The following is a 27981-nucleotide window of genomic DNA, read 5'->3' on the forward strand; positions in this document are numbered from 1 at the left end:
CCCGGGCCAATGGTTGGGCACCCCTGCTATACACAGTCACTGTACTAATGACACTGGCTGGGAAAGGGTTAACGTCAGGGGCAATCAAAGGGTTAAATATGTGCCTAAATATGTGTAATATGTATAAAGCGTTCTGCTTTTACTACTAGAGCTCTTTGTTTCTCATCCCTACTTTTCAGGGATGAGAAACAGAGAGACCATTCCCTCTGTATAGAGCTCTGTGTTGATTGTACACAGCCAATCAGCAGGTTCTGGCATGAAATAATTGGCCGGGACTTGATGACAAGCTCCCGCTCTGTACAAACAAATCTAAACCCGGAAGCAGGCAGCTATGTACAGGGCACCACCTTCGTCACTTCCAGTCCACAGTTAGCTGTGGTCTGAGCCTTGGCAGACCCCCGGAAATTCCCTCTGCTCATCAGCCTTCACAGAGGTGAAATTCTGGATTAGTTCCCCATACCATGACACAGGGCGATTGCTGTTTTGATTTTGCAAGCTGGTAATACTTCTTTTAACATTTTTATGTGCAATATATTGACTATTATCATTTAGATAAATAAACTGCTGACAGGTGGCCCGCCCAAGCAAAGCACCATAACCGTATGTCACCCCCCGGTGATTGTGGAGGCCTGTCAACGAGTCCCGGCCAATGATTTACAGCTGGAAACTGCTGATCAGCTGTGTGCAATCACAGCCCAGAGCTCTGTGTTGACAATCAACACAAATCTCTATACGGAGGGAACAATATTTAAAATACCAAAATACCATCAAAAGAAAGCTCTTAAACTTAAACACATTGCTAATAGTAGTAACAAAATTTCCATTCGGTACACCTCTAGTAGATATGATACATGAGATGGTCAGAGACTGCAGACATACTACAGGAGAGGATAAAAGAGATCAAAGCAGCCTCACCAGTGCCTGTCAGATGCAGACTGCCGGTCCCCAGCAGCCTCACCAGTGCCCGTCATATGCAGCCCATCTGTGCCCAGCAGCCTCACCAGTGCCCGTCATATTCAGCCTACTAGTGCTCAGCAGCCTCACCAGTGCCCATCATATGCAGCCTGCCTGTGCCCAGCAGCATCACCAGTGCCCGTCATATGCAGTCTACCTGTGCCCAGCAGCCTCACCGTCATATGACCCCCATCATGTGCAGCCTCACCAGTGCCCATCATATGCAGCCTGCCTGTGCCCAGCAGCCTCACCAGTGCCCATCATATGCAGCCTGCCTGTGCCCAGCAGCCTCACCAGTGCCTGTCATATGCAGCCTGCCTGTGCCCCGATCAGAGCGACGATCTCCGCCCTTCCCTACCCTCTTGGATAGCTGCAGTCTTGAATTCAGTTACTACCAGGGGAAATGATTAAATGAATCTTGTATGTTCTCCTTGTGTTTGAGTCCTCTCCTACTACCTGAAAACACAGTTTCAGGTCAACTGGCTAGACCAAGGGTCTCCAAACTATGGCCTATGGGCTGAATGTGGCCCTTTGCCTGCCTTTATCTGGCCCTTGGGGCATTATTCTTTGCTGATATGGGTACTATTCACCCCACTAACAACAATGATGGGGCACTATTCCTCCCACTGACACCAATGATGGGGCACTATTCCTCCCAATGACACCAATGATGGGGCACTATTCCTCCCACTGACACCAAATTATACAACTTTTTTTTTACCACCACTGACCACCAATGCCATGGCATTTTCTACTCCCACTGGCCACAGTCCGGCCCCCCTAAAGTTTGAAGGGCATTAAATTGGCCCTTTGTTTCAAAAGTTTGGGAGACCCCTGGGTTAGGGCAACAAAATGAAATGGACAAAGAAAACAATTATAAATTCTAGTATTTTTTTATTTATTTTACAACACATTTTCCATAAATAAACATCTGAATGGATTTCACAATGAAAGATGAAAATTGTGTAACTAGATGAAACTCAGGAAAGAACATGGAAAGCTGGTGTACAGACGCCCATTCACACTCACACATCTTAAAGATATATATATGGACACACGTAAAACCAATATGGTTGTGCATATGATGTGTAATTGTATATGGAGAAATTCAGTATGACTAATATATAAAATGTTTACATATATATGTCATTAAAGAACTGCTCCAGGCAAATGAGCAAAAAGAAAAAAAAAAATTAGGTAGACCCCATGTTTTTCTAAATTGTATTGTAGGATTTGGGGGGCGGTTTAATATCTTCAGTTAACAACTGCTAAAGTCCTTCTTAAACCACCTCATATCAAATGTTGGTCCAACCAAAACGGATGCCCCAGCTGCAGATGGAGTCTGGGGCTGCCAATGATAAGGTCTCATTACCATAATTTGCCATAATTACCAGTTACCGTCTACCTAGTAAACTCACAATGTCTGCTACAACAGGGTTTTTCTTCAGCTCCTCCTGCAGACTTTTCCCATAAAATAAATTAAAATATTCAACAAGAAGAGTGGGAATTTATTGTAATTGTCACATCATGTGCATGGGCCTGGAAACCTGGAGGTTTCAACCCTTAAGAGACATTAGCAACCACGCGATGGAAGACCTCTGCAGCCTCTACTGAAATATGAAGTATCACCTTTGGATGGACAGATCCAGAACATTTCTATCACCCGCTGCACACTTGCTGAAATTGTGTACAAGGCTGACAGTGGGTGGGCCCTGTCTGGCTGCTAATGGTGAAAAGAAAGGGCAAAAAAGAGTAGTTATAAACATAAATTATTAGGGTTGCACATATACTGTTTCCATCAGCGAGTACAAGTATCGATACTTTTGGTCAAGTACTCGTCGATACCAAGTACCGGTACTTTGCGTTGCCATTTGAGTCAATACAAAAAAAAAAAATTGCCACAAATTGCACTTCAAAAGAATCGCATCCAATTTGAACAGGAGTGCACTATGATTTGCGCTCGAATCGCATACGATTTCTCCCACTGCTTCTGTGTGTGCGCACATGTATAGAAAGGGAAAAGTGTCATCTAGTGGGCAGTTTAAAAACGTTAGAACTCACTGTACATATCTGGCCACATGCAAAATAATCTACATAGGTGTCCCGGTCTGCCGATGGTATCAATTCACGGTCACTGGAGGAGATGGTCCAGGACCCTGTGGGTATATGGTGAAAGTGATGTCAGCTTGGAAGTGAACTGCCAGTACATCTCCAGCGGCCTGTGTATGCAGGCTCTATGTACTGTGAGTTCTAGCATTTTGTTTTTAAAACTGCCCACTAGATGGCGCTTTAATCTCTCTGTATGTATACACACACACACACACACACACACACACACACACACACACACACACACACACACACACACACGAGCGGTTGGGGGAAAATCGTATAGGAATGCTCAAATCGCATGTAATTCTTTGCAGTGCAATTTGTGCCCATTAATTTTGTATTTCTGCAAATCACACTGCAAAGTATCGGCTTCGGTATCGGTCCCCCCAAATGCTTGGTATTGGCACCGGTGTCAGTACATCCCTATAAATTATGTGTCAGGCAGGACACACATGTAGCAGAATTTATTTCTAGAAAAGTGCAGGTCAGCGTCTTAAAGAAATAACCATGGATAAAATGTGGGGTTTCAATTGACACAGGAAATATGACTTCCTAGGAAAAATACCAGGGGTACTTTAGAAAACCTTGAAAACATCCTTTGCCTGGAGTTGTTCTTTAATCTGTGTCAATGACTGAAGTGCCATCTGGCTAATATTAACATAACCTGGGCAAAAAAAAGGAAAATAAACATATTCATACTAAAGTCCACTTTAACTACAACCCCTTACCACTGCCACAACCTTAAGATCCTTTACCTGTATTGTAATCTACATGTACGAAAATCTAAAACAGAAAAAAAAAAAAAAATGAAATGTATATGCCTCATGCATCCAGGTGCATTTACCCAGCACAAAAATGTTGTATTTCGGTTCCAAGAAGGCACAGGTGGTATGAACATCCCGCTGCCAGCAGCCTGTCATAATTAATACACTTTGGCTGTACGCACTTCTAAAAATGGTACTCATGTACGTGGCTGATGCCCTGAACATGGGCTCTCAGTGTACGGGCATATGGTCTTGTATACCAGTACATACTGCTCAGAAGTGTGTACAATCAAAGCATATTGCAGCCTGTTATTGCTCTTCACAGGCTGCTGAAGTGAACATATAGCAAAAAACACACTGCTCCAGGTAAGACCACATGTAAATCACCCCAAAACCATACAATCAGGTGCAGATCCAGTTTGCAGCCATCAGATACTCCACAAATATACAAAGAGGTTCACCGCACACAAATTGGCAGGAAATCCAACAAAGTTTATGGCTATAACTCATAGTATAAAACTGTGGTCTCCAAACTGTGACCTGGATGTGGCCCTTTGCTTGCCTTTATCTGGCCCTTGGGGCACTGTTCCTCCCACTGACACCAATGATGGGGCACTATTGCTCTCACTGACACCAACAATAGGGTGGTATTCTTTCCACCGACACCAATGATGGGGCACTATTCCTCTCACTGACATCAATGAGGGGCACTATTCCTCTCACTGACACCAACAATAGGGTGGTATTCTTTCCACCAACACCAATGATGGGCACTATTCCTTTCGCAGACACCGAGGGCCACTATTCCTCCCACTGACACCAACAATGGGGTACTATTCCTCTTAATGACAATAACCACCAAACACTATTCCTCTCACTGACACCAATGAGGGGCACCATTCTTCCCATTGACACCAATAATAGGACAGTATTCTTTCCATTGGCACCAATGATGGCATTATTTACTCCCACTGACATCAGGACATTTTCTTTCCCCAAAGGCCACAGTCTGGCCCCCCTAAAGTCTGAAGGACAGTAAACTGGCCCTTTGTTTAGAAAGTTTGGAGACCCCTGGTATAAAACATTACAGCACAAACGGGCAGGGAACAAGATGGTAACGCGTTTTCACGTAACATGCTCTTACTCACAATCATTATGATTAAACGCATCTTGCATGAAATGCATTAACATCTTGTTCCCTGCCTGTCTGGGATGTGATTTTTTTTTTTTTTATTTAATATAGGTTTAGATCAATAAACTTCATTGGATTTCCTGTTATTTGGAGTGAAGTCAACATCTTTTTGTATTTGTGGAGGCTGCTGAAGTGGGCTGTATGCAGCACCTGTGCCGGAATACTCCTGGTTATTACAGCGTACGGGCAAATGCACCAGTGTGCGCGACACCTTCTAATGAAATAAAAAACCTTTCTGCAGTAAAGTGAAAAACTAATATCAACCCATATCAAGTTTTTTACAATGAAACCCACTTGATGATTGTGCATTTATTTGTTTTTATACAAGAGACAGGTTATGTGAAGTTTTACGAGTGCATACACAGTGCACATATCCACACATACTGGCGGGAGGTGCAAACTTCATCCTAAGGTTACTAAAGATGGACAAATAAAATTATAAATTCATCAGTCTGTACTCCGCATGCTGGGGAGAAAGACTGGGCTTGATGAAAAACAAGGCTTATTAAAATAAAACATGTACTGACTTCTGTCTGGAAATGCCAATTGCCTGGCTGTCTCTAGCTTCAATACTCTGTGTCACTGACCCAGACTAAGTATGCAGCAGGGTGGGTCAGCATGGAGTTGAAATTCCTGGTTAGATCATTAGGTCAGTGTGACAACCAGGCACTCAGCACTTTCAAACTAAAAAGGACAGTAGTAGAGGATTACAGATTTCCTTTAAAGAGAGCCTGTTACCTTCAAACAGTCATTTTGAAGAAAGGAGCCTTTATAGTGTAGTGTGTTATTTTTTGCTGTGTACTTCTGGGGAAAATTCCTTTCATTTCCTGTCCCAGAGATGCAATAGATATTTAAAAGAAATCTCCCAAAGTCACGGGAATTCCCCTCCTAAACAACTGTCACTGGAAGAGCTATCTCAACTGGAAGATGTCCCCTTTATAGAACTTCTCGTTCTGGGGAACATTCTTGAATCTTGGATTTCCCCTCATTTCCTTTTTTGGGCACTAGTACAAATAGAGGGGCGAGTCTTCCTAGTGGGGGACACATAGCACTAAAAAATTGATAGAGAGACTGACATGCCCCCAGTTTATCCAAAACTTGAAAAGAACAATTCTGAAAGAAAAAAAAAGAAAAAAAAGGAGAGAGCATGACTTCAGCCTCACATTGCCAGCTAGTTCTATAAATAAGAGGGCACCAAGGACTGGCAGTGAAAAGTCCAGTAAGACTGACTATGCCAATGTACTGATCCATAGAAACCAATCAATTGGGGTTACATTCAGCTTGAAAATTAAATTCTGATTGAATACCATGATTGCATGAAATTAGCCTTAGCATATAAACTTTAAAAACTTCTGTTGGCCCTAAATCCTGTAAGGATTGAATATTGCATTATGTGATTTGGAGACCATGTCCAAGCTTGTATTCATAAAGGCATTTCATGGCACCCCGACAGGGTTCTTGGTGAACTGTGATGGATGATGTCAGCAAGCCTTTGCTACTGTGCCAATAAACTTAATGTGTCTGAAATCTCATCTTAAGACATTTCAGAGGCAGTAAGGGCAAAATGAAACTGGAACGCGATAGTAAAATGATATAGGAGATAGATAAATTATACTGTATGACCACACAGAGCCACTAGCAATGTAATTATGTTAGGCTGAATTGGGGTATCAGTTACAGGTCTTTTTATGGGATATTAATATCTGTCCTCGAATACTAACCCAATCTTGTCAAACACAGGCTTCTCTGCCCTTCCAATGATCTAAAATTTAATAAAACATGGGAACAAACTCACAGAACCACATACACCACCATCGCCGATTAGATAATTATATACAGTACACCAGTATCAGACACACCCAGCAGTGGACAGGTATTGGCTCTAGTCTGCCAGACAAGCAGTATATTGGTCAGACTCTACTTGCAGCTAGCACATCGGGAAGACGGAGAAGGGCGAATCTGTCCTCTACATAGCAGAGGCCTTATAAACTGCTGCATAGTGCTGTGTGCCCGTGAATAACACTCTCGAAAGCAAGCAAGTGGTTACACTTGCAGCAGATATTCTCTGACCTTTGCTGAGACCCGAAGACATTTTCAATAGCTTAAAAAAAAAGGAAAAAAAGTTAAAAAAAAAAAAAACAACATGCAGCTCCAGGCTACAAAACAGTAAACACTTAGGCTGCTTTCCTGTGTCACTGGACAATGGGATCCTCTAAGGAGGGTATTGAGGGACTAGGGGTAAAGCAGCAGCCAGAAATCATGATACTGTAAAAGGAAGATCCCATTGAGTTCTTATTTTGTGCATGGGTGCAAAGCAGATCCCAGAATGCCGGGAGAGGTGATATAAATCACAGACCCTGTATCCTAAATGTTAGAAGTGTTGCTGTTCTCTGTATTGGAAGTCATGTGACACCTCTACGATGACAATCATCCTATCGTGATGATGGGCAGAGCAGACCGTGATGCTCGCACACAGAAAGGTTCAGCTTCAAGGATCTGTAGGATAAATAAAAAAAACAATTAGGCAATGAAGAATTCAAAATTTGCTCAGTGTGACTAAATTCACAGATAAATATCCTACGGCGGACCAATGGTCTGGGAGATACCTCCTATGTCATCTAGTGCCAACACTGAGGAATGTAAAGTACTTTGGGTCCTTCTTGATTGAAGGTTGAAGAAATAAGACAAAGTATTAGTGCCCCCGGTGTAGAATTGCAGTGTAGAATTGGCCTTTAAAATAATTGATGCTCCCTATTTAGAGCATCACTAGCAAATTCAAACAACCTATGACCAGCCCTTGTGGTACCAAACTGTTGCCAAGACTTTTCAAAGTTTAAAATGACTGACAGCTTAGTTTTCATACATGAAAAGTGGATTACATAAGTGTAAACTTAAAATCTAATTGGCAATTGCAACATCGCCCCATAAATTGCACTCAATCATCCCTAATGCCGGTCAAGCAACCCCAGCTGCAAATGAGATTCCTCTCCAGACTCATCTCCCTGCAAAGAAATGCAAATGTGTAAGGCTTCGCACCGCTCTTTCACAGTTCTTCAGATAAAAACTTTTATTAAGACAAGGAGAGAGAACAGTCTACCTGCTGGCTTCCTTAACGCATTTTGCCTCCTACTAGGACTTTTTTGTAGACTCTATGCTTAAGCCCCAATAGGGGGAGAAATGAACTAGAGGAAGCCAGCTGGTACTGTGTTCTCCTTGTCTGAGAATCTCTGGAATTGTAGTGTGCAGCCATATAAAGTTTGTATTGCTATCTAAAATGCACTTGGTTTGCTTTAAAGTCAAACTACAGAACAATCAGTTTCCAGAGGCTGATTTTACCATGTCTAACAACTTAATTTTCCTAAAAGAAAAACCATCTCATATCTTGGCAACATGGATTCAAAATAAGTTTAAAAAAAAAAACCAAAAAAAAAAAAAAAAAAAGATAGTTTCTCATTAGCATAGGCCTCCAAACTACGGCACTCCAGTTGTTCAGGAACTACAATTCCCATCATGCCTAGTCATGTCTGTGAATGTCGGAGTTTTACAATGCCTCATGGGATGTATAGTTCCACAAAATCTGGAGGGCCACAGTTTGGAGATCCCTGCATCTAGGAGGAGAGTACATAGTAGGCAGGAAGTGATGGAGGAGGTGAAGGCCGCATACGAGACTGTAAAGCATCGCACCTACATAAAATAATAATGAATAATTGGGACAGAACAGTAGCTCTACCCAGTTAATAGTGAGTAGCTTTACCTGTGGTCACATGGTACGACTGTACTCGATGCCACTCTTGGCAGAGATACCAGACCAGGGTAACAAACTCCGCAATAGGGTGTGAGCCTGACGGTATATCCTCTGAGGAAGAGAGCAGGGGCTGAGACCGGCCAGCGCAGAGCCTAGATGTTGAATATAGTCCGTGAACAGCAGTCAAGGAAAACATAAGACAAGCAAGGAAACTCTTGTAGTGGGGATATATCAACCTTTCCATGTAATTTACTCTATTTCAGGTGGCTGACAAAAGCCAAGAATCGGGAATGAGGTATTGTTAAATCAAAAGCAATGAAAACAGATACCATTTTTTGGAAAGCTCTTGGGAAGTTGAATCACATGCAGGATTTATCTATAATGTTAGAGGATGTCAGTGGACTCAGCAATCTAAATCGGGTCAATAGCTGGGAAGTCCAGCTGCAGAAGACATCTATTATATGTGAAGAGGCTCAGAAGAGCAATCATTTTTATTCCAAGGTTGTTTTTTGGATTAATGCATGTTGTATTAAAGCAGAACTAAGCCAACAGATTTAGGGACTTCACAAGAATGAAAAAAAAAAAAAAAAGCTGAAGTTAGAAATGTTTAATGTCAAAATGATCAGTATGTTTTTTTTGCAGCGTTTTGATTTACATTCTGCACACTAGAATATGTGCAGTGTATGGCAACAGAGGCATGCCTTGAATTTTGCAGTATGCTTATGACTTACTACTCTGTAGAAGGAAAATGCTTATACTCGGATTCTCAGGGCGCTCCAGTCTGGTCACGTGATCGCTCCAGCGACCGGCTTTAGGGTAGTGGAAAGAATCGACAACAGATGGCATGCCAGGGCGGTGATGCCACCCATAGGCTTACTATGGGGGAAATATTATTGGCTGTCCCTCTTCTTCCCTGAAGCCGACCGATGGGAGTCAGTCATGTGGCCAAACCAGAGTGCCCTGAGAATAGGTCAGTATAAGCATCTTCCTACTATAGGGTATTTACTAAAGTAGTTAAAAAGGAGGGTGGGAGCCGTTTTAAGCTTAGTTAAGATCTAGCCTGGAATTCCACTTTAACACCCTGAAAAAAATACCTGCACCTTTTTTTTTTTTTTTTAGGCAGCTCACCACAATGCACAGAGAATTCACACCTATCTGTTGCAGTACTCTGAAGGGCAGGTGGTTCGTTTATGTTTCATATGCGTGTGAAGGTTTCAATCATGTAATAGTTATAGTGATTACGTAAACACCCCGAATCACATTAATATTAAAATTGTACTTTTATGGTAATAAGGGGCATAACATAGGCAGGCTAATTCTAATCAGGACTCGAAAGAATGCAAACGTACTAAAAACATTATTAGTGCCGTGGGCACACTGAGGGCAGTGTGTAATACAAAAAGAATATAAAATAGAATACAATTATATACAGAACTTACAAATTTCCTCTACACGTGTGTACAAGCATATAACGTTAATGCAGCCTACTGGTTGCTAGGACTGCTGCCTTGTGTCTTTGCTGCTAGCATGCAGGAAGTGATTGTATGCCAAAAGAGTACATTTGTTCTGTCTGCTGTAGGCATGTAAAGGTTAGTACACACTGTAGGTTTACATGCATATAGTGTAAAAATACAGTCTACATGCAGTTTTTTTTTTTTGCGGTTGTGTGCATGAGCTTTAAGGATCTATTTAAAATGAATGGTAAGGCTGTGGGTTTCTGAACTCTCCTTTTGAAACTGCTGCAACACTGATTGACATGGGTGCTCAACCTGTGGCCCTCCAGCTGTTGTGGAACTACAAGTTCCATCATGGCTCTGCCGTTGAGAGTCATGCTTGCAACTGTCAGCAGCTTGCAATGCCTCATGGGACTTGTAGTTCCACAACAGCTGGACCGCCACAGGTTGAACACCCATGGTTTAAATGCTGGCCCAGAACACTTATGCAAGTCAAGACTTCAGATTACCCTTGCTGCGTTTGGTCAAAGTACCAAAGCCAGAGACAACCAGAAAAAAGTATACATTTCAAGAGTGCCTATTTTTCTTAAATGACAGTTTCTTTAGAATGAAACTTTTACTCAGAATATAAAAATTTGCAAACAGACAGAATGTTTTAATGCAGAAGAGACATAGTGGGGATATTTACTAAAACTGGAGCACTCAGGATTGCAGCATTGGGAACATGTTACATGTTCCACCCTAAAAATAGATGGAACATGTAACATGTTCTCAAAATGTGAACTTTTGCACTTTCCAGTTTTAGTAAATCTCCCCACTATGTCTTTTCTGTATTAACCAGTTGCCGACTGCCGCACGCCAATATACGTCGGCACAATGGCAGCAGTGGGAAAATGGGCATACCTGTACGTCCCCTTTAAGACTCGAGGAAAGCAGGCACGCGCCGCGTACATCGTGACCATAACACGATCGCCTGGTGATCATGTCACGGAGCCTCAGAATGGGGAAGTGCCAATGTATCCAAGGCATTTCCCTGTTCTGGCTTGTGTCATGACAGAGATCACTGCTCCCTGTCATCAGGAGCAGTGATCGCTGTCATGCGACTTGAAGCCCATCCCCTTCCATGGTTAGAATTACTCCCAAGGACACACTTTACCCCTTCATTGTCCCCTAGTGGTTAAACCCTTCACTGCCAGTGTCATTTACACAGTAATCAATGCATTTTTATAGCGCTGATCGCTGTATAAATGGGAATGGTACCAAAAATATGTAGAAGAATACATAGCCTAAACTGAGGAAAAAAAATATTTTTTTTTATATATATATTTTTGGGGGATATTTATTATAGCAAAAAATAATGTGTTTTTTTCAAAAGTCACTTTTTTGTTTATAGTGCAAAAATAAAAACCGCAGGGGTGATTAAATACCACCAAAAGAAAGCTCTATTTGTGGGGAAAAAAGGACGCCAATTTTGTTTGGGTGCAACGTCGCACAACCGCGCAATTGACAGTTAAAGCGACAGTGCCAAATTGCAAAAAGTGCTTTGGTCAGGCAGAGTGTTAAACTCTGTAATATCGGGGATGAAGCGGTTAAAGCATTCTTACTTATTTGTTTGCAATGTACACTGTGCTGAAAACGCAGGCAAATGTGTCTAGAAAAAGCTAAAACTAACATACGATTGGATGCTTTGGTTAAAGCGGAGTTTCAAGCAGCCATAAAAAGACACAAGTTACAACAGCTCGATATTCATTATTATAAAATTAAATGTATATATATATTTTTTTTAATGCATCAAGTGCCTGAATTTGACTTGATATCTACCTCTTGAGATCCCCTTTACAGCAATACCCAGACTAGGACAGGGAGAGGGGCAAAACTAGAAGCCAATCAGTTGCACTGCTTGCAAATGTGTTGCCAATGAACATATGGATAGGAGAAGATAGCAGAGGGATGACGTCCTCAGACTACTGCTACTCTTTCACTATCTGGTCAGAAGGCTGGGGCTGTGAGATGTGTCCACTATATTCCTTAACTTTAAGTGGTGTCATCTACCTGACTGTGCTGTCTGGCAGTGCCTGTGAAAATCTCAGAACTGGATTGACAGAAATGTAAACCCTTTGGTGGTTAAAGCAAATACATCAATCCATGTATTTATATTTTTGCCTGGAGTTCAGCTCAACCCCGATGCTCCTACAGTACGCAAATATGCGGCCTCTCGACGGACGGGTACATATTTGCGTTCATTAGGGCAAACACAGCTATGCAGAGAGCGAGCGCCCTGTTCTCTCCTTACACAGTTAACACACTAAAGCTCACAATCGTGGCTTGTGTTCTGGAGCTTTCTGATCATGTGACGGCAGTGACAGGCAATCATAGAGGTCACAGGATCCTAAACCCCACCTCCCAGCATCCTAAACCCCTTAAAGGGCCAGGATGTGCCTGCTCCAAGGGGTCAAATGGTTAAAGTGAACAGTAAAATGTGCAATTGTTCCGTTATTAAAAGTTGCCAGTAGAGAAACACAGCTGACAAATATATATTTGGGTGCAACAAATTTGACCAGGCAGATGCAAGTGAGGAATAATGCATGAAGACCGTTTTGTTAGCAATGTCCACTGAAGGATATATTACAGTCCAGGGTGGGTGACCACCATTAAGGTATAAGACATAAGTGTAGGCATCCTGCAACACTCCACGGATGGAGTAGTAGTAGGGCAGATAGTGGTGCTGATGGAAGTGGCGGTTCTCATAGAAGCGGATTGCACTGCTGTTGGTAGTCAGGACGTGCAGGTACAGAGCTTTACACAGATCCTGGGCAGTGCTGGAAATGTGACTCTTCAAGCTCTCCAGCAGCAGGGAACCTGACAGGAGAAACACAAGATAAAGCAGCAAGACAGGTCATCGTTATGCAATGTTCTTGACAAGCCTAATCCAAAAAGAAGCAGAAGTAGCCCTGTGGGCTCACATTTCTCGGTTAATAAATCTCCCACCATTATACAAAAGGAACAGTTAGATATTCTGCTAAGGAGATGATATACCATTAGCCTCGCCGTCCCAGTAGATCACCAGAACAAGGACAGGTCCACAGATGGACTCCCTAGTTTTCTTTAGTAATGGCTGATAAATCTAACCATTTTGCTTGTGTAAATTATATTCTCTAGGAATTATTTAAAGTGGTTGTAAAGGCTGATGGCATGCGTCTCCAAGAGTGCTGGCAGGGGGAGAATCAGGGTTGCTCTGTGAAAAACCACTGCACAGAGCAGGAAAGTATAACATGTTTGTAATAAAAAGAAAAGAAAAAAAAAAAAAAAAGCTTTCAGTAACCCTTTAAACCAGGAATATGCAATTAGCGGACCTCCAGCTGTTGCAAAACTACAAGTCCCATCATGTCTCTGCCTCTGGGTGTCATCCTTGTGGCTGTCAGTCTTGCAATGCCTCATGGGACTTGTAGTTCTGTAACAGCTGGAGGTCTGCTAATTGCATATCCCTGCTTTAAACTCATTCCATTTACTCTTATTGGGTTAGGCCTGAGGTTCTCTAGGCTGGGAAGCCTGAAAAAAAAATAAAAAAATAAAATAAAATAAAAAAAACAGCCACCACCATGATCTTGGCTTCCCAGCCAAGGCAAGGGCATTTTTTCAAATGCAGAGGCTGGGCGTGATGTTATAATGGCCTCCGAAAGGTCAGAGACTTCCGGGGGCCATCTGGCCTGCGGGATTCTCTATGGTAAATCACCGCCGCATTCCTTCTCTGGCTCGCCAATCGCACGGGTGAGCCGGTAGAAGCCCCAGAGGCTGAACAGCCACTATGATTGTTCTTATACTGCAGGAAATCGCAAGCTGAAAAATATGATATCTGAATGATGCCTGTAACTGCAGGCATCATTCAGATATCGCCACTCAAAGTCTGCGAGGTCATATGTTGTCATCCCAGGGAGAAGTGGTTAAATTCTATTAAAAAGCACAGTAGCAAGTGGTTAACACTTCTGCCTAGCAGCACTGGGGTCGTTGGTTCAAATTCCAATCACGGCACTACCTGCCTGGAGTTTGCATGTTCTCCCTGAGCGTGTGTTGGTTTCCTCCATGTTTCCTACCACACTACCAGGACATGCTGGTAGGTTACCTAGCTCCTGTCTAAATTGGTCCTAGTATGTGTATGCATGACTGCGAGTTAAGAACCTTAGATTGTAAGCTCCTGGAGGGCAGGGACTGATGTGAATGTATATGTGTAAAGCGCTGAATAAATTGACAGCACAATACAAGTACCTGTAATAAATAAATAGGGACACAGTGGGGATTTCTTATCTTAGATGGAATACATTATAATGGTAGATAATGGTGTTTCTGTAGCTCCATGTTCATGTAGAGCAATCCTGGGTCACTCAAATTTTATTGCATGCTTCTGCTGCACCATCAGTACAGCTAATAAGTGCGTCTCCACTTCTACAGTGACTACACATGTACAATACACCAGAGGAATCAAGTTCTTAGTGCTCTGTACCAAAAGTGGCTTAGTACACCTCCTGCGCTGGCTAAAAGTCTACCTTCTGTTGCCTAAATGTGTATTAAAGCCCAACTCCAGTCAAGACAGGAAAGCTTAAAATGTTGCCTTATTATAGAATGAAAGCAATGGGAAAAATCTGGTCCTCACCAATCCCTTGTTTCCTGAATTCCTTTACCACACCCAGGCTAAGAATATACGCCACTTGTGTGTCGCTTGTGAAACTGGACGCCAAGATGTCCCCATCCTTTAAAACAAAAACATACAGAAACAGTCACACTACAGTCCTTCCTGACAAGCAGAGAAAGCACTGCAAGCATGGTCTTGCCTCCTTGTGTACTTTGGTCCTGCTCTTTATTTCTGCCACAATCATGCCCACTATTTGTCCATGATATGTGGCTGCCAATGAGAAGAATTTCTTGTTGGAAGTGATGTCTCTGTACCATGAGTCTGGATACCTGAAGGATACGAGGAGAAATAATTATGTGTGTTCATCTGTTGGTGTAGCAAAAGTGCAGCTTGTGCGGTAATACACTTACTCGATGGGGAACCAATCGGCACATAGCTCCTTCACAGTGTCTATGTCATCGTGGCAAAGAAACCGCAGAACTGTGTCGGCGACGGCAGTGGGAAGCTCCTCTTCGCTCATTCACACCTAAAAGGAGATCAAAGGAAGAAAAAAATATTGTGAATAAGGAACAGTCTTTTCTTTTACAGCTTGATCAAACTATGAATAAAAGTAGAACCCTCGTGTTTTTTCACCTTAATGCATGCTATGCATCACGGGCACCCTGGACAGGTAAGTGTGCTTATAAAAAGTCAGCAGCTACAGTATTTGTAGCTGCTGACTTTAAAAAAATATGTTTCAGTTGGAACACAGGCTGAAATACATAGCTGCTAAATGCAGATATGCGTACATATAAATAGTACATGTATATAGGGGGTATATGCGCTGCCCCAACGCAGACTGCCAGACCAGAGAGGTATGCCTAAATGAATGCTGCACGGCCCTCCTGTGGCAATTAGCATGAAGCCATAAAAGGTGCGACATTGTTTTTGTTTTGGATACAGGAAAAGTTAAAACCTATACCAGGATTCTATTGCTATCTGCATCATCAAAATATCTCCCTCACTTCCTGTCCTGGTAACCACAAAGGAAGTAAGCGAACATTTTCACAATGGGCACACAGATAGCAATAAGAACCCGAGAGACGTTACAACCCCTTTACCATCTAACTTAAAGCGGAGTTCTGGACACATTTTGTTAAATTTTTTCTTCAGGTATGCGAGCATCATGAATTATTAAACATTAAGAACAATATTATAAGTTTGCTAGTGGAGGCAACTCAGTAAATCCTCTTCTGGCCATTGTCATAATGATTGTAGGCATGTGAAGCCCAATCGTAATCTCTTCCTGGATTACCAAACGGAGAGGTGCATGCTGGGTAACCAGCATGCACCTCTCAATATCGCGCATGCGCGATGAGTGGCCGTATCGCCGACTGTTTAAAAAGTTGCCATAACAGCGGGCAGCGACGGAGGAAGGTCATGCCCCATTGTCATGGCAAATGCCTTAAATCGCTTCATTGCCTGTCGGGAAATAATGCGATTCTTGCTCACAGTACTGCCCACAGACTCCTGGGAAATGATGACTCACATTTCTCAGGAGCACAGGCAAGGGAGGAGGTGACATGGAGCTCCGCGGACCAAGAAGTGGCAGATTAGGAGCATTACATAGCAACAGGGCATTTTTGGTGGAACTCCACTTAAAAGAAGGCTCTTGTTTTTTTTCCAGTGATTTGTAGCTGAATACAAATTGCTGCTGTAGCCAAGTACAAAAATCACTAGTGTGCCATGGTTATCAGCAGCTGCATTGGATAACATGAGCAGCTAGTTAAACTTGCAATTCTGTAGCTCCCAATGCTGCAACAAGTAAAATGCTCAGGGACTGATCTACAAATCTCTTGGAATTTTTGCAACATAAAACCTTTCATTGACTGCAATTACCATTGCCCTACAAATAAAAAAACGCTAAGGAGAACTGCCACAAAATCAACCAAGTGACATAGGCCTTATTTTGCTTTTACCAATGATAGCACTTAAATACGAACATTTAGGTTTCTTGTATCAATATGATCCTCCTGTGCAGCAGCTTTATGATTGCATTAACCACTTACAGACCGGACCATTTTGCTGGTCAAAGACCAGACCACTTTTTGCGATTCGGCACTGCGTCGCTTTAACTGACAATTGCGCGGTCGTGCGACGTGGCTCCCAAACAAAATTGACGTCCTTTTTTTCCCACAAATAGAGCTTTCTTTTGGTGATATTTGATCACCCCTGCGGCTTTTATTTTTTGCGCTAACAAAAATAAAGCGACAATTTTGAAAAAGCATTATTTTTTACTTTTTGTCATAATAAATATCCCCCAAAAATATATATAAAAAAATGTTTTCCCTCAGTTTAGGCCGATACGTATTCTTCTACATATTTTTGGTTAAAAAAAAAAAAAAAAAAAAAAAAAAAAAATCGCAATAAGCGATTATTGATTGGTTTGCGCAAAAGTTATAGCGTTTACAAAATAGGGATAGTTTTATGGCATTTTTATTAATAATTTATTATTTATTTTTTTTACTAGTAACGGCGGCGATCAGCCATTTTTATTGTGACTGCGACATTGCGGCGGACACATCGGACATTTTTGGGACCATTGTCATTTATACAGTAATCACTGCTATATAAATGCAGCGATTCCTGTGTAAATGACACTGGCAGTGAAGGGGTTAACCAGTGGGTGGCAGTGTAGGGGTTAAGTGTTCCTAGGGGTGTGTTACTAACTGTGTGGGGGCTGGGCTTTCATTTAGTGAACACCGATCTCTGCTCCAATCACATGGAGCAGAGATCAGCATCACCATTTGCTAGGCAGAATGGGGTAATGCTGTTTACACAGCATTTCCTCCATTTAGCCGCCCCCTGAGACGATCGCGGATATGCCCGCGGCGATCAAGTCCGCGGGACCCGCGACCGGACTCACGGGGGTCCCGAGCGGCACGGGGGTCCCGAGCGGCACGCGAGCGCGCTCGCGATGGCAGGGCGGCATTGAAGATTGGACGTACCTGTACGCCAATATGCCTGCCCGTGCCATTCTGCCGACGTACACCGGCGTGCGCTGGTTGGGAACTGGTTAATATGTCTCTCCTGTGCACCAAAACACAAAGGTATTGAGACCTTGTGGATGGTGTGCTTTAATACCATTCATAATTTCTACTCCAATAGCACTAGGGTTGGGGGGGGGGGGGGTTTGGCGAATGGTAAATTATAAATAAAAGGAGAGTGTCTGAATTATAAAATCTAGTAAACATGCAGTGTCCCCAGCCGATTACAGCAATTAATAAATAACTTAACAATACAAATTTTTGTTCAAACGCTCAATAGTATAGCACAATTTCCTGAGTTCTTTAATCTGTGGCGATTTCTTACCAATGTATAAATATCTCCCAATTAAATGAATAAATATAATTTATTAAATTTAAAAGCATAACTATACAATTTCATACAAAGCCGGAATTACCAGTGAATAATATTTCATACAAAGACATCTACACAATCGTGAAATAATTTTTGTTAGGTTTCAAAAACAAACCTGGGACAGCCCCAACCAATGGGGTGGTTAACCGTGTTTTCTCTGGTTTACACCCAACTTCTTTTTCATACACAGTATCTCACAAAAGTGAGTACACCCCTCACATTTTTGTAAATATTTTATTCTATCTTTTAATGTGACAACATTGAAGAAATGACACTTTGCTACAATGTAGTGAGTGTACAGCTTGTATAACAGTGTAAATGTGCTGTCCCCTCAAAATAACAACACACAGCCATGAATGTCTAAACCGCTGGCAACAAAAGTGAGTACACCCTAAGTACATGGTTGTTGTCTCAGAAGGAAGCTTCTTCTAAAGATGATGCACACGAAGGGCAGCATTCAGTTTGCTGAAGTCAAGGATTACTGGAACCATGTCCTGTGGTCTGATGAGCCCAAGATAAACTTATTTGGTTCATATGTGTCAAGCGTGTGTGGAGGCAACCAGGCGAGGAGTACAAAAACAAGGTGTGTCTTGCCTACATTAAAGCATGGTGGTGGGAGTGTCATGCTCTGGGGCTGCATGAGTGCTGCCTGCACTGGGGAGCTACAGTTCATTGAGGGAACTATGAATGCCAACATGTACTGTGACATACTGAAGCAGAGCATGATCCCCTCCCTTTGAAGACTGGGCTGCATGGAAGTATTCCAACATGATAACGACCACTGCGTTGCTAAAGAAGCTGAGGGTAAAGGTGATGGACTGGCCAAGCATGTCCCCAGACCTTAACTCTATTGAGCATCTGTGGGGCATCCTCAAATGGAAGGTGGAGGAGCATAAGGTCTCGAACATCCATTAGCTCCATGATGTCATCATGGAGGAGTGGAAGAGAACTCCACTGGCAACCTGTGAAGCTCTGGTTACCTCCATGCCCAGGAGGGTTAACGTAGTGCTGGAAAATAATGTCGGTCACACAAAATATTGACACTTTGGGCCCAATTTGGACATTTTCACATAGGGGTGTACTCACTTTTGTTGCCAGCGGTTTAGACATTAATGGCTGTGTGTTGAGTTATTTTGAGGGGACAGCAAATTTACACTGTTATACAAGCTGTACACTCACTACTTTACATTGTAGCAAAGTGTCGTTTCTTCAGTGTTGTCACATGAAAAGATATAATAAAATATTTACAAAAATGTGAAGGGTGTACTCACTTTTGTGAAATACTGTATGTGTTTTCCTACAAAAATCCTGGTATTTCTGTGAATCTAGTCCTGAGCTATACATGGCCCTGTCACATAACAGAGCCATGTTGCTGACCTGACTTTACTCTATTGCAGTAAAGCAGGGGTAGACAACCTCGGCCCTCCAGCTGTTTTGAAACTACAAGTCCCATGAAACATTTCAAGATCCTGACAATCACAGGCATGACTCCTAGAGGCAGAGGCATGATGGGATTTGTAGTTTCACCACAGCTGCAGCGCAGAGGTTGCCTACAACTGCAGTAAAGCAAGATGGCCTGGTCACCTCAATGCTGTGCCAATCTTTGACTAAACAGCAATAGTCATACCTCTGTTCACACAAAGACTGCTACCAATTAAAATCAGTTACTTATGCTAGTTGGATTATAAAATGCATTTAATATTTTTACTAAAATAAACTTCTATGTTGTTTGGTGTTTTTTTCATCTGCGTGAAGTTCAGTTTTACCGATAATGTCACTAGACATTGTACCCTGCCATAAGTTGTACTGTGCCCTCAGACTGTGTGCCGACATGCGATCAAATATACAGCCGTGTTCATAAAACCAGACTGATAATTCAGTTCCACAACTAGTAAAGCATAAAAAAAAAAATAAAAAAAAAATAAAATAAAATAAAAAAGGTAAAATGAAAAAGGTATTAAAGCTCTTACCTTGTTTCCAGAGCTGACCAGACTCAGGCTGGCTTGCCCCGACTGAGCCCTGAGCTCCCAAACGGTTTACAGAAAATCCATGAGCTGGAGGATAGAGAAAAATAAGAGACTAGAATGAACAAATGAACGAGCCTAAACCATCAGTGGAAAACAAAAAGTTACAGTGATCATCTGTACATATTTTATAGGTCAGCCTCTCTCAACCGGGGTCAGTAGAACGTGAGGATTCCTCCAGAGATTGCTTGGGGTTTCCCGACCAACCAAAAATGTACCCAGTAAAGTAAAAGGACATTCTTCCTCCAATCGTCTAGTGACCCCCTGTCCCACATACCATAAATGGAAGATGCCTTTCTTCACCAACCATCAATAAAGGGGGCATTTCTCTTCTATTGATGTGTGAGGGGGACCCTCCCTGCTAGCCACCCTGCTGGTCTCAGCATTTGGGAAAACTCCAACCCTCCTCCAGACCCTGCACATTCTGCTTCCCAGCTCCACTCCCAGCTTCTTCCTGGCAGCAAGTAGGGGGTACACTATGATGTAAGGCAGGGTGGTGGACTCTTGACTTATGTTAGGGGAGGTGCTCTGGACATCTAGATCAGAGGTCAGTAGGCAGCATTGTGCCCCCTTTATTGGTGTCATTATGCCCCGTTGTTGGCATCAGAAGAAATAGTGCCCCAAGGGCCAGATAAAATCAAGCAAAGGGCCACCGCAGTTTGGAGGCCACTGATCTAGACTTACAGATACAACCAGCCATGTGCTTATGTGGCCCACGAGGAAATTCAGTTTGACATCCCTGACCCAAGGCATGCTAAAGTGGCCTACCAGTCAATATTATTGTATTTCATTTAAAGTGGTTGTAAATCTTTGTTTTTTTGTATAAAAAAAAAAAAAAACATGCCTATACTTACCTGCCTTGTGCAATGGTTTTGCACAGAGCAGCCCCAATCCTCTTCTTCTGTGGTCCCCGTCAGCGTTCCAGGCCCCTCTTCTATATCGGGTGCCCCCAGCTTTCCCTGGGGACACCCGTGCACGTTCGCTCCAGAGTCTTGCTGCTGTGTTCATTGACATAGACAGTGGGACTCAGCCCCACCCCCGTGTCACCGCCTTTAATTGACAGCAGCAGGAGCCAATTGCTCCCGCTGCCATCAATCTGTCCAATGAAGAGAAAGACAGCAGAGGTAGCCGCTGCGCTCATGTACATCGTTGGATCGCTATAGGCTCAGATAAGGAAAAAGGGGGGTAGCTCCAGTCCAGAAGGTTTTTCACATTAATACATAGAATGCATGAAGGTGAAAACCCCTAAGATTTTAGAACCACAGTCGATATAGATTTTCCACTGTCCACTGCAGACTGCTGTATTAAGACAACATGGCTACTACAAAAAAAATTAAAAATTCTGCAAGTAAGTCCACAACTATATGTAAACTTTTACACAGTACTGTGTGCATGCATGTATCTACCCTCCTTAGTTTCTCAGTCTTGGGACCGGCATGTGATAGCACATCTGCATAGCAAATATATACACACATATAAGGGCCAATTTAAACAGGAGCCAATTAACCTACAACACGTCTTCAGAGTGTGGGAAGAAACTGAAGTACTCAAAAGAAACCCACAGAACCTCCATGCACAGTGTCCTGGCTGAGATTCGAACCAAGAACTCCACTAATGCATAAATACTAACCACTAAGCCACTGTGCTGGGTACACTGAATATACACACACCCCATGGTGGACTGCGGTCATTTCCCTTTATAAACAGCACACAGCAGGTACATCTGGATAATGCGTGGTGTTCCACAATAAATCAAATCTCTACGGCCATTCATTCTGGTGCCTGGACACAGGATACATCTGGTAAAGCTGCACGCTGTACAACGCAGGTGTATCATTACATGCTGGAGTTGTCTGGCCACAGGATCACATTGCTCTCTATGGGATATGTGTCCCTTCTCATATATCCTATTGTAGCAGCTACTAAATACACACCAATTTTAATATACGATAAGTGCTGGCATATTTTGGCATAGTGGCCAGTTGTCCCCGATTACCATGGACAATCCTATAATCTGTCAGTGAAAATGACAATCATCTTCAGTAAAGACCAACTGGTTAACTAAGAATCCCAACAATCGTTTTGTCCATTAGGGCTCATCAAAGCCCCACCAAAGCCTCGTCAAAGTCCCACCAAAGCCTCATCAAAGTCCCACCAAAGCCTCATCAAAGTCCCACCAAAGCCTCATCAAAGTCCCAAGCAAAAGCAAGGTGTAAACAGGACTGTAAGCTACCCATTTTATTTTGTGACAGGTGCTTTGACTGGCGTTCAGAAAGCTTTAACACAGCTTGTCCGAAGCCTTGTTTTGAAGCAAGTATAAACTAGCCCTTAGAGAAACCTGTATTGAAGATGCATGGAGGCTGCCATTGCTGACCACTGCTTGTAACAATATTAGTTCCCTGACTGATAGGCTGATCTCCTGGCTTTACTAAGACTTTTCTAATGTATGACACATGGAAGGAGCACCAGACCAGATGATAAAAGAGCCCAATTTTATTCATTGGTATTATGCTTAAAGACATCAGCGCATTTCGGGGGTCAAAGGACCCTATAACCCCCCCGCCCCCAAAATGCATTGGTTGTCTTTTAGCATACCACCAATGAATGAAATTGGACTCTTATTTTTTGGTCTGGTGCTACTTCCATGTATGCACATTTTTTTCTGGTAACCTGCTGGAGTACCCACAGTAGGGTAACCTTGTCTGTTGTGAGCAGCCCAACCTGAGCCAGTGGGCTCTTCAAATGTTTTTGCTTTCTCACTCCTTTGTATGAACTTATAATCAAAGTCCCAGCGCCTCTTGGATGTCCTTTTTCCTGAGGTTTGATCAAGTGACTCAAATAGTTTCAAACTCAGAAAGTAAACGTAGATAAGTCAGGAATTTAGCAGCTCCAGATCGGGGTCAGCAGCAACACTGTCTGTATTCGCCCAGTAAAGGTTTCCTGGCTCTCATGGCGTCAGATGCTGCAGGCTGTCTTTTTATTTGTATGCTGCAGAGGTGTGTGTGTGTGTGTGTGTGTGTGTGTGTGTGTGTGTGTGTGTTAAAATGTGCATTTTGCCGTAATGAATTATTAAACACATGGTATTGCGTGCATTCTGAAGTCAATTAGTATGGTCAAAAGAGAACACAGGACTAGCACACCATCGCACATTTAATATATTATAAATATAGAGACAACATTTTTCTACAGCAGCACTATATCTTATTAGGACATATATATTTAAAATTAAGATGCATCATAATATATACAACTGGAAGAGGCAACCAAATAATGGCAGGAGGTAGAGGGTAGATTTTGGGATAACCTCCTTCCTCTGGTGAGACCTGAAACATTTTGCTTCTATATTCTATATATAAAATGCACATATACCGTATAGTGTGCCAGTTCTTTTCCTTCTTTTGATCACTTTTTATAGGATTAAATCCCTATTTGGCCTATTATTACCTGATTGTCCGTTTATTTCTCATCTGCATATAAATAGGTCTGTAAGGGATATTTTCATGCATCTACCATACATGCCAATGCAATAGCTGCCAACCTGCCTACACACATACCATGCACAGCGCACAGCGATGATCCGCCTTCCTGAAAATGCTGCAGGTGCGGTGTGTCACACATTGAGGGCCGTGTTAATTTTAACACAACTGACAAAAAGGCGCTAATGCAAGTGTGAAGGGGACATTAAAGAATGGTGGTCCCTATAAAGGAATGCTGGACCACTCAGACTGGCAGCCATGTATACAGGGGGATCTCTGTATTGTTCTGGATGTGAAATTGTTGGTCCCAAACAGTGATTCATTCACACCTATGATTAGGACTAGCCAGCAAATTCCTGCAGCAAAAAAAATCACAGTTGTATGCAGACAGATTTGGATGGGAAGTTCGTATGAAGCAATGACAGGCTGCCCACCTCTGTTCACGTGTATCGACACATTTGCTGGTTAGCTGTAGTCAGGGAGAGATGATCAGGTATAGGCGCAGACAGACTGCATTCAGGACCAGTCATTTGTCCCTGCAGGTGACCACTGGATGTCTGCATACATGTGAACAGCAGCAGACAGCCAGGGGCGCTGTGAGCCTGTCATTTGTGCAGGCTTCCCATTTGCAGCTGTTTGCATACATCTGCCACAGGAATCCGTCCATTCCAGTTCCAGGAACCTGCAGAGTGACCTTAATCGTAGGTGTGAGTGAGCCCCTAGGTGAAAGTCGCTTTTGTGTACACATACAGGCAAATAAGACGTGTGAAGCCAGTCATCCCCAACAACACAGATCTGTTGGAATGCATAAAAAGTTATTTTAAAAGGTAAGTTCAAGCGTACACAGATTTAAGGCATTGTTCACACGGTGCGTACTTAAAGTGGTAGTAAACTGCTGCAAAAAACAAAAAAACAAACACTTTCCCTTGTAAGTCAAATGCATAATGTGCTGGTATGCATCGCATACTAGCACACAATGCAAGACTTACCCAAAAACAAAGCCTTCTAGCAGAAAGCGGTCACTGCTGAGAGTGCTTCCATCTTTACCCGGTCTTCCCTTTGGGTTCGCGGCCCCCCGGATACATGAGTGGCTGGGGTGCAATAACATTACCCTGCCCTCATTTACGGCGCCAGCTCTAAAGGTCTGGCACAGTATGCCGAACCTTCAAAGCGCATGCGTCAGTGATGTCACCAGCTGCATGCACTCTGAATATCTCCTAAACAGTGCAAGTTTCGGAAATATTCACTGTACCTACAGGTGAGGCTTATTTTAGGCTTTCCTGTAGGTACAATTAAAAAAATATATATATTATATATATATATATATATATATATATATATATATATACACACACACACACACACACACACACACATACACACACATATACATACACAACCACTTTAAAATGTATACATGTGTTGAGTGCATCCACATGCAGACAGTCCCATTCATGTCAATTGGGACTGAACAGCTGCTCAGACACAGTGGCTGCTCCCATTTATACATTTGTGTGCATGTCCCCAAACTCACACCGTCTGCAATTGGAGACATGCACTCACACCCATGTAAAGTGGGAGCAGAGGCTGTGTCGGTGCAGCCGTTGCAATTGCCACGAATGAGACTGCCTGAATGCATGCAGATGCTCGGGACAACTGTGCACCCTGTGCAGACATAACATGGGCGTCACATAGGTGTACACACTTATGCCCATGTGAACAAGGCCTAAGAGAACCTGTGAGCACAGATTTTGGACGCATGCTGGCTCCATACAAGTGATGGGACAGGTTTACTTCTGAGGCTGTATGTGTTGGTGCTAACTCAAGCACCCAGAGGAGATGTAAGTGAAACTTTGATGTATTTTATCCCCTTTCAAATAGAGTGAGATCTGAAGTGTCTGTTTATTTTGGATCCATTACTTTACCATCTGGTGACCATCCGAAGAGCGACTTGAGGATTTACATTTAGGCACCATTATAAGTGTTTGAGACTTTTTAAAGGCTTATAGTTGTTGAGTGTGCATTTTACTCACATTGTGGTGGAGTACATATACAGTACAAGAAGTCACCATGTACTTTAAGGCACGGTGATTGGATGACCTTTGGAAGGACTGTTTACACCAGGGTTTCTCAACCAGGGTTCCATGGAAGCCAAGGGTTCCTCTGGAGGTTGTTAAGGGTTCCTTAAGCAATTTCTACCTCTCAGATAAGTTCCCACTGACACCGTTGATCTTTTTAGCTATCTGTACAGGGGTAATTCTTCCCAATTACCATAAGTGTAAGGAGCATTTTCCCCACTGACCATCACACTAATGTATCATTAGTTGTAAATACAGTAACTTTTAGCAGGTGTTCCCTGAGACCAGAAAGTTATTTCAGGGGTTCCTCCATGTTGAAAAGTTCGAAAGCCTGGTTTACACACTGATGTTTTGTTAAAAATATTTTCGTTTTTTTTTTATTTATTTTTTTAGCTTTTACGCTGCACTCACATCTCTGCGTGGCAGGGTGTTACCATGTCTTGTAATAAAATGTGTGCCTGTAACATTTTATAGGAGACATTGGTATGAACTGGCCCTATACAAAGAATTACTTTTTGCCTTGTCTTTACGTTGGGACTGCATTGGGCAGTGTTATGCAGCACCCATCAGTACAGGTGTGAATGAGCCGAGGGTGCGTTCACACTAGAGGTTGCCTCAGGGGGTAGCGGTTGGGGGGGGGCAGTAAATGCATGGCACAAACCAAAGTTTTACTGCCCACCAACCGCTATCCCCCCTGCTGCAGCGTTAGGGAGTGTACGCATGCAGTGGCTGAAACTGGAATTATACCCTTGTCACTGGGCGTAGTGTCTGCTGAATTGGACCAAGTAAAAGGGGGGGGGGGGGAGGAAATCGCTCCTCTGATCCCGGCTGAGCAGGCGGATGACAGGTCCTGTCCGCTATGCAGAGTGGACAAGGACAGAGCCTGCTCTACTCTATGGGGCAGTCGGATTGAAAGAGACTGCATGTCCATTTCCATCTGATTTTCGTCTGACCTGCTGGACAGATGGTGAACGTATCTCCATACGTCTGTTTTCAATGGATTTTGTCGGATTGGATGCCAGGCGGGTATCTGCCTCCCCATAGAGAACAATAGGGGCCCGATCGGGTCTGCCTGAAAAACGGGCAGGCAGATCCGATTGGTCTGATTGTGTGAAAAAGGGGCCTTAGTGCTTTATCTGCATTCAATTATCATCAGAACCTGTGTAATTAATATGTGTTCAGATTTTAAGGGATGAGGTGGCAACCCTAATCATACTGGTGTGCCCTGCAGCCTACTAGTACGGGGTGATACAACGCCTCCTCACTGCCTGTCAAATGCTCTTTGATCCATAGTTTGATCCATCTTCATCGATCAATGCATGTGTGAATGAGCCCTTAGAGCTAATTTACATAAGCACTGCCCTCTGAAGAGTGATCTGCAGTGTATTGCTTTATGGAGGGCACTGGGCAGACAGTAAGGAGACGACGTGTTATAACCCGTAAAAGCACTGCATGTGGTTGCGGCGTGGCTCAATTCACTTGAATGGGTCACGTTCCATGGGCAATGCTGCACAGGGCATCATGTTTGCCGTGGTATGGTTATACCCTCATACAACTGCCTTTGCAGCTTTGGGGGTGTTAAGAACACGGCCCAACCGCCTGTTTTTACTGCCCCAAGTGCAAAATGTAGGTGTCACCTCTGTAGACCTCACCCGCACCCTGGCCATGTAGTGACCCCAGAACACACATGGCAGATAGGAGTTCAGAGGTCAGCCCCAGAGCATGCTCAGTTATCTATGGCGGCTCCCATGTTTCCGCTCTCAATGACAGGTCCTCTTTAAAATCCGGAGAATATTTTGCAATCCATTAAACAATACAACCACACATATTACACAATTATTGCTTACACCAGATCAGCAGCACAAGGATTTTCTGTGCAATGTATGCAAGCTATGTAATGACCTTCCTGCAGCAGGGGCCCCAGCATTGTACAATGTAGGGCCCCCCAGGCTCCTCCTCCTTCCTCACTTACCTTCCTGTCGGTGCTGGGCTCCGCCTCCCCCCGGGACTTGCACTGTACAGGCGGCTCCGCTCTGCCCGTTGTTTTGCTGTCACCGAAACAGGAACTGGAGAGCTGGGCTATTTCCTTGTGGCGGGAGCGCGCGTCCTGCCTGTCAGGCGCGCCCCCCGAACCAGGCTCCATAGCAACACTAGCA

General features: G+C 43.2%; 1 protein-coding gene across 1 annotated transcript; it reads right to left on the reverse strand.

The window, feature by feature from the left end:
• Window positions 1-1828: 1828 nt before the first annotated feature.
• On the reverse strand, window positions 1829-27964 carry NAA60 (N-alpha-acetyltransferase 60, NatF catalytic subunit). Its single transcript, XM_077449245.1, has 8 exons — window positions 27798-27964; window positions 20218-20301; window positions 15259-15374; window positions 15048-15177; window positions 14870-14966; window positions 12846-13080; window positions 8777-8939; window positions 1829-7518 (listed from the first exon to the last, which is right to left on the reverse strand). Exons 3-7 carry the CDS (start codon window positions 15366-15368, stop codon window positions 8783-8785), a joined length of 729 nt encoding a protein of 242 aa, XP_077305371.1. The 5' UTR covers window positions 15369-15374; window positions 20218-20301; window positions 27798-27964; the 3' UTR covers window positions 1829-7518; window positions 8777-8782.
• Between the last annotated feature and the right edge of the window lie 17 nt (window positions 27965-27981).

This window comes from Lithobates pipiens, unplaced genomic scaffold (genome assembly GCF_037356315.1).
Source record: "Lithobates pipiens isolate NorthernLeopardFrog02 unplaced genomic scaffold, aLitPip1_a1.2 Scaffold_22, whole genome shotgun sequence".
Taxonomy (NCBI): Eukaryota; Metazoa; Chordata; class Amphibia; order Anura; family Ranidae; genus Lithobates; species Lithobates pipiens.